Source organism: Euprymna scolopes, chromosome 45 (assembly GCF_053919585.1).
Source record: "Euprymna scolopes isolate OS-2025 chromosome 45, ASM5391958v1, whole genome shotgun sequence".
Taxonomy (NCBI): Eukaryota; Metazoa; Mollusca; class Cephalopoda; order Sepiida; family Sepiolidae; genus Euprymna; species Euprymna scolopes.
The window spans coordinates 10,292,410-10,304,450 of record NC_136526.1 but is presented as its reverse complement, the minus strand read 5'-3'; the positions used below and the strand labels follow the sequence as shown (position 1 = coordinate 10,304,450).

The 12,041-nt window shown below is 35.4% G+C and overlaps 1 protein-coding gene across 1 annotated transcript in view; it reads left to right on the top strand.

The window, feature by feature from the left end:
- LOC145269245 (developmentally-regulated GTP-binding protein 1-like) overlaps positions 1 to 11,635 on the top strand; it is a 51,208-nt gene extending 39,573 nt beyond the window's left edge. The window contains exons 7-9 of the mRNA XM_080124868.1: positions 1,500 to 1,612; positions 3,350 to 3,472; positions 11,483 to 11,635. Of these exons, the coding sequence (XP_079980994.1) occupies positions 1,500 to 1,612; positions 3,350 to 3,472; positions 11,483 to 11,582 (336 nt within the window). The 3' untranslated portion in view covers positions 11,583 to 11,635. The remainder of the gene's footprint in view (positions 1 to 1,499; positions 1,613 to 3,349; positions 3,473 to 11,482) is intronic.
- The last annotated feature ends 406 nt before the right edge of the window (positions 11,636 to 12,041 follow it).

Below are 12,041 nucleotides of genomic sequence, written 5' to 3'. Positions count from 1 at the left end.
AGAAAAGGTACAAAAATAAAAACTGTCTCAGTCGTGAAGGACTTCTCCTCCACCGAAAGAGAACAAGAAATGGAAGTGCAGCATCTGAAGAACAGATACTACACTTTGAGGTATATATTTGCTCCCCCACTGAGCAAATTAGGCACGAGGCCGATTTTTAAAGTGAGGAGTGTAGGGGAAATGGCGACCAAGTCCCCGGGGAGTAGGGGAGCTGGATAGTGACAATTGGTATGAAGGGTTGCCCCTACATTGACCAAGGTCTTATATGTGGGATTGAAGTAGAGACTAAAACAGCACCTTGACCAGGTTCAACGTTGCTTACAGGAACCGATGTGTGAACGTGATTATGACGTAATTTTTGGATATATTACAATTTTCAGCATAACAATTACGTATGTCATAATTGTTTTTGCTTTAAAAAAAAATCAATCTGTCGGCAAGAAATGACCAGGAAGGTTCATGTGTTGTTTTAGGTATACAGATTATTTAGTGTTCTAAATTATTTAAATAATTATTTAAATGATATAAATACATAGCGCAAAATGACCGGTGCTTGACAGCCGACAAATCGATTTTTTAAATATATCGTTTTAAGCAAAGACAATATTACATACTTAATTGTTATGTCTAAAATAGTAATATATCCAAAAATTATGAAAATTTATGTAGTAGAACAACTGCTATTGTGTTTTTAGTAAAAAAATAAATAGTCTATCGCTATAGGTAACAAATATTGCAGATACACCGTACTTGGCCTTCAAGACAAGATCACAGTGTAGTATCTGTTCGTGGGGAGGCACTGTAAATAGGAACGAATATTGCAGCCATAACACAAATAATCTAAAATATTCCTTTCGGAGTTATGTCCCCTGCATTTAGATGCTTTTTATTTATTTGCTTCCCCACTGAGAAAATTAGGCACGAGGCGTTTTTTTTAATGTGGGGAGGAAAAACCAGCTCCCCCAAGGGGGCACTCTGGAAGGATCCAAAATTAGCAATTGTCTGATATGAAGGGTTGCCCCCCACATTGACCAAAACTGATTACTTCCTTTTCCGCTCCTGGCCTGAAGACCAAGAACAGCCTCTGTGCCTTATGCTTACAATCTACTCAATAAAGTCTAAGAAAAATGCAATTTTACCCCATTTTCCGTATAAATTACTTTTAATTATAAATATACTTATACTCTGATTTTTCGTAATTTTTGGATATATTACTATTTTCAGCATGGCAATGAAGTATGTCGAAAACGATATAAAAAAAATTGTTCTGTCGGCTGTACAAGCACCAAATGACCTTCAAGGTTTATGTGCTATAAATCCCTAAAATCCCAATAAAGTTTTTTTTTTTTTTTTCATAGACGTCACCACTTATCAAGGCCGATAGGCCACTCAAGGATAAGGGTTAAAGAGTGTAGAGTAGTCAAAAGGACAATATAGTTGTATGATTGTTGTTATAGTTGTGCCCCTTAATTGTTTCGTTTCATTTCATCTGTTGCCAGGAACTGGATATTATTTACCGGATCCCACATTGTGTTCCGCTGTCCGCTCATCATAAATGGAACTTTGATGACCTTTTGGAAAAACTTTGGGATTATTTGCAGCTCGTTAGGATGTAAGTAATTTCTTTTATATAAACTAACGTGAATACCCGGCATTGCCCAGGTGTTTGGAGGTGTAAAAGAAAAAAAAAGTTTTGAGAGGCAGGTAGGCTCGAACCTTGAGGCGAATAGCCTGATAACTTACTGCGACGCTACGAGGGAAGCGGCAATGAGAATGGTTGAAATTAAACGATTAAAAATTTAAGTGACAGGTGTGTGAATTTAATGAGGTCAAACATCACGCCATACGGGAATGAAATCCCGCACTTAACTTTGGCTGCAAGCCAGTTTCCCCGAGATGTTGGGGAAAACCAGCTCCCCATAAAAAAGGGGAGTGTCCAAATGAATAGCAATTGCCTGATATGACGGGTTTTGCCCGCATTGATCAAAGCTCGAGTGCCAGGGAGATTCGTTTGTATACAGATTCAGTTTCCCTCATATACGGAAAAGCTAAACAAACACGTGGAGAATAAGAAATACCGTGAAAATAGTGTGCAAAAGTCACTCAAATAAAAGATAGACGCAACCTTGTTTCGTAAATCGTAGATATTATAATCTAGGGAGTATATATAAAAAGTTCATTCATTTGCTTGCACTTTTCTCAATTTGTTTTAAGCGTGAAACGTAAATTGTGCTGATTCAGTTGAAACGAAAACCAATATGACGCCAGGATGTTGTTGCTTTTAGAATCTCGTTAATTGGTCAAAAACTGCCCCCAAAAATTGATACTGGCAGAAATCCACCAAATAAATGTCACAGTGACATTGTAACATTTATTCAGGGGATATGTCAGCTTTTTTTTTTTTTCCTTTTGCTTGTTTTTTTTTTTTATCGGTTTTTGGACAAATTAACAGGACACCAAAGAACATCCTGTCGCTATGTTGGTTTCTTTTCAACTGAAGCGCTCAGCACAACTTACGTTTCACACTTAAAACAAATTTTAAAATCAGTTAAAACGCCAAAAACTAATCTTGAGTAACTTATCTTGCCTTTGGTAACATTTATTTGTTGCATATTTGTTTGTTTACCACTTTTTCGTACCTCTGTCTTGTTGTAAAACAAAGCTTAAATTTCAAAACAATTTGCCCAATCGTAAAATACACTTAAGTATGATATTTTATTTGGTCCAGATTTCATATTATTATAGAGTTGTGATTTCAAAAGTAAAAAAAAAATGTATTTGAGTGTCATCAGAGAGAAGAACGCTCGCAAGCTAATCCTCCAGGTGAAAATAGAACAGCCTGCCCCCACTGAGAAAGGCGGTTCAAAGCCAGGATGGGCCATGTTGGCCACCTTCGCATATAATCAGAACATCAGAGAGAATTATGCAAGTGGATTTTAAAGCAACTTTTATTTGTTATATATTTGATTTTTTTACCACTGCTTCAAATTGTTGTCGATTGTAAATTGAATTTTGTTCTGAAAACTGTTTGTCTAGAGAAAGCCTTGAAAAACTTTGTAAACGGACTTTGAAAACCTGTATAAACTCCAGCACTATTTTACCGCTTTATTAGACACTTATGTTCGTCCAAAAAATAAACCCCAAAGTTTGTTTTGAAAACTTGAATTTTGTGAGGAGAAAGCCTTGAGGAACTTTGAAAAGCCTTGAAAATGGACATTGCAAATCTGTACGAACCATATTATAGCATCTCATAATAATTTCTTCGATTCTTCTTTTTACATAACAGAACATTTTTTTTTATCTTCCAACTTCAATTTCTTGTCATAATTTTTATTGTTTAAATTTCTAGTTACACAAAACCAAAGGGTCAACTACCAGATTACAGCGCGCCCGTCGTACTGAAAGAAGGCCATAGCAGCGTTGAGGACTTTTGCGATAAAATACATCGGAATATTATGCGTGAATTCAAGCAGTAAGTGTTACTCTTTTATTTGGTTATGTTTCATTTTCAGACTTGACAAAATTTTTAAGTTCTTGTGCAAAATTTTCCCCTATGTTAAAAGACAAAAAATACAGAAAAATTCTTATGATGTGATGCATCCGTGATGGAACAAAAAGATCATGTTCCAAAAATCATGTAAATTGGTTTAATGGTTTTATTTTTATAAAAAAAATAATTTTTTAAGCAATTAATGGTGAATTTTAGGCATTACAAAACTGATCTCACGAGTTTGAATTATTGTGGAGTTATCTACCCTTGTTTCTTCAAGTTGGCGATGCGAGACAATTCCTTTTTTTTTTTTTTCTTTTTGTTTGCTCATAAAATTTGTTTAATCTTAATTAAAAGAAAAACGACTTAATCAATTCGTCCGAAGGGTTGAGCTTCAAAACGATACCAATCTCGTGAAAGTCCATCACCTCTGTTGAAAGTTTTAGGTAGACATGATGATAGCAACGTCTTGTCAGACGAGTGCCACTCCCTCAGACACTTAAAGTCAATGAGCCCAAAAATGACTTTTTCTTTTAGTCCTACTAATGAATTCATACGCTCAAGCAAGCATGACACCGAAGACGGTCATTGAGATCAATTATTACACGCTTCCAGAATTTCAAGCCTCCATGCATCACAATTTTTCCATTGCCACAGGACCACTTTTATAGACAAATGCCTGAGGGAGTATCCATACACAGATGATGTTACAGAGTCTTAGCTTTGTACGACAGCAAAGTCTCTCTCTCGGTTCAAAATGTTGAGATCCAGCAAAAAGCAAGAGCAAGATAGCCAGCAACAAGTTAAACTGCAGACCAGCTTAATGTGGGTACTGGTCTCCCGCTTTATGGTCTTTTAAATCAGGGATTTGCTTCTCCTAGAAAGGTTACCTTCACCACGGTTTACAGGAGTCCTCTCCACCCCAACACACACATACACACAAACACACACCAAAGGGCGAATGAACCCTTTTTCGGGGTCAACGGCCAACTAGCACCGTGTGTGTGTGTTTAGGTAGACATACAAACATACATACATACATTTAAACAGACAGATGAGATTTATATTATAGATTGTCATTGTTTTTGACAGAATGCTATGATTATCGGTGACTAAACCAGGTTCAATTAACAGGATGAAAAACAAAATGACTATCTAACTTTTATATATAAAAGCGAAAATGTGTGTGTGTACGCAAAAGTTTTTTCGCTGGGATTCCAGGTGGGAGGGGGGTTACTATTTCTTATAACTTTTTATATGCTATCTAGATCATAATATGTAACGCTTACGAAATGACGTAGTAAAAGTCTTTTATTTCAACGACTTTTATCTTACAACAAAATTTGAGATGTGAATTCGTTTTTTCTCTACTGCTCCTCCTGCTTCTCCTCCTGCTGCTGCTGCTGCTATGGCATGAGATTTGACCTAGAAAACCACCTGGGTTTATAAACACTTATTTTCGACTCATCTAAAGTTAGTCTTTGCTGTGTCGTTATGTCATCAGGCTATTAACCTCAAGGCTTTGGGTTCGAGCCTACCTTCATCCTAAAACGTTTTTTTGTTTTTGTTCGTTTTTTAAATATTTAAACAGAGTTATTACTTCGCTTGTTCTAAAAACCTGGGCAACGCCCAGTACCCTTGCTAGTCTAACTATAAAATATCCACATACTTGAAGGCAGAAATTGGTCATTTCTTTGAAGTTGTCTATCAAGATGTCTGCAATGCTACACTAAGCATGTTAATAAAAAAAAAATTTAATTAGGTAGTTTTTTTTTGTTTTTTTTTACAGCAGAAAAACAATTTATGACACCGAGCAAAAGGTAGCCATGTTTCGATTTTGAGACCTCGAGGAAGGAAGAGAAACTATTATTTAACATGGGGAGAGGGGAGGTGTTCGCACTTTATACTGAGTTATCTTCTCGTATCCCTCCCTCCCTCCGTCTACATGTTTAAATTCAAACATGGCTACCTTCAGCTCATTGTCATAAAAAATTGTTTTTTCGCTGTCCCAAAAAATACCTGTTCAAATTAAGTGGAATTTATTTTCAGAGAACTCAATTCCATAACGAGTACGTACAATATAACATTTTTTTAAAATATTTCCATTTTTAATGTCTTCATTAAAACTGTACACGTACCAAATTTTCAAATCTTAACCAGGTTTGCGTCCATCTGAGCAAAGGATGCACTATCTACTTTTAGCATCAAACATTTTTTTTTTTTATAACAACAACAATGCAACGGCTGTTATAGTTTTTCTTTTTTATATAAAAAAATATTTTCTTATTTTATTTTATTTTTTACAATTTTAAGTGATTAATGGCAAATCGTAGCCATTACAAGGCTTATTTTGATCTCTCAAATTTCAAATTATCTCCCTTTATTTTTTAAAGATGGTAGAGCGCCACACTTCATTCTCACATCCTCATAAAATGTTGTTTTCTTAGTTAAAACTAATACTATTTGATCAGTTTATGTGACTTTTGGAATATGACATTTTTCATTCTGTCATGGGTACATACATTATACAGATTTTTGTTTTTGACCCCCACCCCCACCCCATATAAGATGAAGTCTTTATTTGATTTTGTATTTAATTTTATAATACGAACTGTTCACTTATTACAAGTTGGGTTGGTTTTAGCATCCAACTTCTATCTTGAACAATTTGATAAATTTCTTACCAAGAGTTACTTCCCTTGCATCACCACCTTTCTTTTATATCTACAAACTTGGCCTTTTGGCCAAGATCAAAGTGTAGTATCTGTTCTTCAGATGCGGCACTTCCATTTCTCGTTCTCTTTCAGAGGGAGAGAAATCCTTCACGACTGAGACAAGTTTTATTTTTGTACCTTTTCTCCACGTTAAAAAACGACCCTGGTGTCTAACTCTGTCCGGTGGGGAGGCATTGTAAATAGGTACAACTAAACATGTCAAACTACCTTTCTTTTACACTACAAACTATGTTTAGTAATTTGTGTTTTAGTTATGTTTTATTTGATTGTGTATTTGTTTTTCATCCTCCAACAAAGAAATTGGACCTAGTAATTATTCCCGTTCGTCCGTTCACACTTTTCTCAATAACCACACCATGGATTTTTTTTTTTTTTTTTTTTTCTAAATTTTGCACAAACATTAGTCATGGTGAAAGTAAATTTTTGCCGGAATGGATTTTCTGGTATAACTCTCGTTGCCCTTCAAGCAGCCATTAAAGGGGTAAAATTGGCCCCAAATCGTCATCTGTTCATTTGTTCGCACTTTTTTCAATCACTACACCTTGGTTTTGTTTTTTTGTTTTATTTTTTCTTTTTGAAATTTTGCTCAAACATTAGTTATGATGAAAATCAATTTTTTGCCAGAATGGCTTTTCCGGAATAACTCTGGTTATTCTTCCAGGGTCCATTATAGGGGTAAAAATTGCTCCCGAATCGTTCCATCTGTTAATTTTTTTTTTTGCACTTTTCTCAATGACCACACACTTTTTTTTTTTTTTTTTTAAATTTTGCTCAAACATTAGTCATGGTGAAAGTAAATTTTTCACTTGTGGAGAGGGACCTTGTATGCTTGGCTTGGTTCTACTACGGACTAAACACTAGTCACTTACTACAAGTTAGGTTGGTTTTAGCGTCTGATTCCTATTTGGAACAACTTTATAAATTTCTTGCTGATCGAGAGTTACTTCCCTTGCATCAAAAACTTTCTTTACAATATCCCCCCACACACACACACACACACACACTATAAATTATGTTTAGTTCTCCCCCACTGCAAGAACTCCGACACCAGGGTCAGAAAGTGTGATTGATAAGTCAGTGCCCCTGCAAAAAGTGCCTAGCAACCCCGTTGGCATTCCTTTGTAAGGGTGCCTAAGAAAGATGAAGCCTGGACCTCCTAGAACTGCACAGAACTAAACTCCCACCACAAAATCAACAGGGACCCGATCATTACAGGAATGGTTTGCCATCATCAAAGTGTGACATAGTGTAGTCCAGTTACCTGTGGCCCTGTCGGTAGGACATTAGAATACGCCGACTGCCCCCCTGCAGAGGGTAAAAGTCCCTCAATGGGGGTCCTTAAACTATATCCAGTGGTGAGGCCCCAGCTTATGGGCTTTGGGGAGTGTGGAGCCACCCTTTAATTACCATTGCTCCCAGATCCACTCTGACCCGGAGTGGTAGTACCTGTTATGGGTTAAATAGAAATCGACGTGAAAACAACAAATATATTCTATTAAAAAAATTTTTCTTCAAAATCTTTGGATTCGGCATTAAATAACCCGAAAAGGGTTGATATGCCGTAAAACAAAAACAACCAACCAACCAGTTACCTGTTGTTCTGCATGTGGTGCAACTAATCCTTGTTATAATAGAACCCAAGAATACCCAACTCAACCGAGTGTTTGATTTTGTTGAGTTTCTTAGTTGGTTAGTGTAGCGAAATTCTAACATTGAAATATTGAATTTCAAACGAAACCAATGGTATCTACTGAATTGTCACGTCACAGTAATGAACATATCCAAAAATTATGAAAAACGATAAGGTAGAAAATTAATTATTAAAGAAAACAGTTTTCGATGACAATTAGCGAAAATTAAGTTTTCATAAATTATTACCGACATGAGAATTCAGTAGATACCATTGGTTTCAATTAAAATTCAATATTTCAAATTTTCAAACTTCACTACACTAACAAAGAAGAAGCAAGATATGTCCGTATTCTGTGTGAGACAATGCTGACAAAGAATATAAACTTCATGAATGTACACTGTGTAGTTTCTGATTTAAAGATGGGACGCACACACACACACACAAACAACTGCCTTTTTTTGTCTTCTTCGTTATTTTAGCGAAATTTGAAATATCGAATTTCAAGCGAAAGCAATGATATCTACTGAATTGTCGTGTCACGGTAATGAAAATATCCCAAAATTACATGGTCCTGGATATGACCTTAAACTATATCTGATGGTGAGGCCCCAGCTTGTGGGTTTTGGAGCGTGTGGAGCCACTCTTTAATTGCCATCACTTCCAGGTCCACTCTGACCCAGAGTGGTAGTACCTGTTAGGGTCCCAACTATGGGTTAAATAGAAACCGACTTGAAAAACAAAAAAAGCAAATATATTCTATTAAAAAAAAATTTTCTTCAAAATCATTGGATTTGGCATTAAATGACCTGAAAAGGGGTTGATATGCCGTAAAACAAAAACAACCAACAAACCAAAATTACGAAACGATAATCTATATATATAAAAGCGAAAATGTATGTGTGTATGTATGTACGCTTTTCCTCGATGTCCGCAAAAGGCTTCTTTCAGAGAAGCGCTCATTTCGCAACTTCTTAAAACTTTTTATATCATCTATAAATTGTAATATCTCAGAGTTACCCATGGAGCTCGCCTGTCTATTTAATTTTATTGACTTTCAAACGTTAATTATTCCACATTTCCCGCATCGGCACGCGTTACATTCGGTATAAAAAAAAGCGAAACTTGACTCTAATCACAGGCCGAAAGCCAGTTGTCTCAAGAGAACTAAGTAACGTTTGTTCAATGTCGACTTCGTCATATCAGACTGTAGCTTTCATTTCGCTCCTCCTAATAAACAGGGAGCGGGTTTTTAAAAACAAATAAACCGATTTATTCACCTCATTCAAAACTGTCCCGCACAAAACTCTAACTGCTGAATACCTATCGCCATCACGTCAATCAAAAACGCGCACCTGTTTTTTTTAAAACACTTTTCCAACTGTGCGTCGTGAAGGCTTCGTTTATTTTTCACATTTTCTGGGTTTTTTCACATACCCCGAAAAACACCCGGGCAACGCCGGGTACCCCTCACTAGTAATTAATGAAAACAGCTTTTGAAGACGATTAGGGGAAATTAAGTTTTGCTAAATTGGCCCAGATTTTCAGAAAAATATTTACCTCCCCTTTGTTAAAATTAAAACTCGCATCCCCCCTCCCTTTTTTTTTTTTTTTTTTTTTTTTTTTGCAAAACTCAATTTTCGAAACCTATTTTCATTAATAATTAATATTCTACCCTATCGTTTTTCATAATTTTTGGATATGCTCATTACTGGGACATGACAATTAAGTAGATACCATTGGTTTCGTTTGAAATTCAATATTTCGAATTTTCTTGGCCAAGATCAAAGTGTAGTATCTGTTCTTCTGATGATGCGCTTCCATTTCTTGTTCTCTTTCGGTGGAGGAGCAGTCCTTCACGACTGAGACAATTTTTTTATTTTTGTACCTTTTCTCCACATTAAAAAACGACCCTGGTGTCTAACTCTTTCCCGTTGGGAGGCATTGTGAATAGGTACATTAACAGGGAAGAAACAAGGTATGTTCGTATTCGTTGTGAGAAAATGCCGAAAAAGAATATGAACTTTGTGAATGTGCACTGTGTAGTTTCTGACTTTCTGATCGAACACGCACACACACAACTGCCCCCCTTTTTTTTTACTTGGGAGTCACCATTTATCAAGGTCCAATGGCCATTCGAGGATAAGGATTAATGAATGTAAGGTGGTAGCTTAGTAATGTTTTTTTTTCTTTTTTTTCTGCAAAACTTTGTTTTCGCTAATTGTCTTCAAAAACAGTTTTCATTAATAATTAATTTTCTATCTCATCGTTTTTTTTTAAGTTTTGGATATGTTCATTACTGTGACATGACAACTTCATGCCTACTGAATAACTTTAGTCAAACATACAACAGTTATCCCCCTTTGATTGAACTTTCAATGCATGTGTCATATATATATATATATATATATATATATATATATATATATATATATATATATATATAGATGTAATTTTGACCAAGAAAGTCATCCAAAATTATGTTTGGTTTAAAAATGGATGGCCTCATTTCTGGTTTCGTATTCTTGGGGTTGTTTACTGTTTTTTTTTGTTTTTTGATATGTGAAAATAATTGGGTAACTTTAGCGAAACATACGACAAAGTTCTCCCCCTTTGATCCAACTTTCAATGCACATGTCATATACAGTTTTCATATGCAACAAATTAACACTTTTCTCAGAAATAAATATTGGATGGTTGCCGAGAAAAATCTTTGATGTATGTTTCCGTGATAGAACAAAAAGATCATATTCCAAAAGTCACATAAATCAGGTAGTTTTATTTTCAGAAAGAAAATCATTTTTAGATAATTTGAAACGATTAATACTAAATTTTAGACTAATCTCACAAGTTTAAATTATTGTGGAGTTATCTTATGTTTCTTCAAGATGGCGATGTAGAAACTGTCCCTTTTTGCTTACTCATGAAATTTGATTTTTTTTTTTTTAGTTAAAAATAAAACGATTATTACATACTTACGTGTCATGGTGAATTTAGAATAAATTTTTAAAAATTACGACACATGATTCGTTAGAAGTTTTGCTAGATGTAATTTTGACAAAAAAGTCATCCAAAATTATGTTTGGTTTTAAAATGGATGACCTTTAATTTATCAATTTAAGTCAAAGGTTATCCCCCTTGTTTTTGATACTGAATTGGTTGCACAACTCTTTCACGTAAAAACAGACGATAAAACGGAATAAATTCTCTTTTTAATTTTAATTTTTTTCTACTGGATCATTTTCTTTTGTTTGTAATTTATACTAATTTTTCCATGACATGCAAGTATGTAATGTTTTCACCTGAAATGCGTTTGTTTAAAAAAACAAAATAAACAACCATCAAAATCTTTTCTCCTTTATTTCTTCATTATTTCAATCGGATAGGACTGAACTATCCAGAGTTGACATTTTTTTTTAAGCAAAGACTGATTTTTGCTGAATCACCAGAGATTTGTCCTACATTTTGTCATTTCATAACCCTAACCATCAGTTGGGAAATTAGTGAGGTCATGGCCCCGTTGGGAAATCAATCTCACTTTCAGCCTTCTTTGTTGTTGGCTACTGACATCCCTGATAACCGTATCTTTGATCTTTTTTTTTTCTTTCTTTTTTTTTTTTTTTTCAGTGCTTTGGTTTGGGGTAGCTCAGTAAAGCATCAACCCCAGAAGGTCGGAAAAGACCATGTCCTTTGTGATGAAGACGTTGTTCAGATCGTCAAGAAGTGAGGGTTATACGAACCTTTAAACTTCCATGCAAATTGTAAGTAACAATTATTTATTAATTTATTTATTGCGGACTATTATCCTCATCTTTCTTAGTTGTTGTTTCGCGACAAGATAGGAACTCCGAATCTCCTAACTGCATTCTCGGCAATTACTGCCTTCCATAGTTGTTGCGTCTCACCACGTTTTGGCCAAGTAAGCCTCTGGCCAGCCTTGGGTAGGATTGAAACCGCTATCTTCAGACAAAACCGTAGAGATTCAACGTCTCTATCCACTGCGCCACGGGCCCCGGATAGAGACGTTGAATACCTCCTTGGACTTTTAAGAACGTGTTGAGATGACAATAACTATGGATGGCAGTAGTTGCTGAGAATGCAGTTAGGAGATTCAGATTTTTTTTTTTGTTTAAATTTTTTTGGGTTTTTTTTTTACCCCAGGCACAGCACAGTGCCACTTTAATGT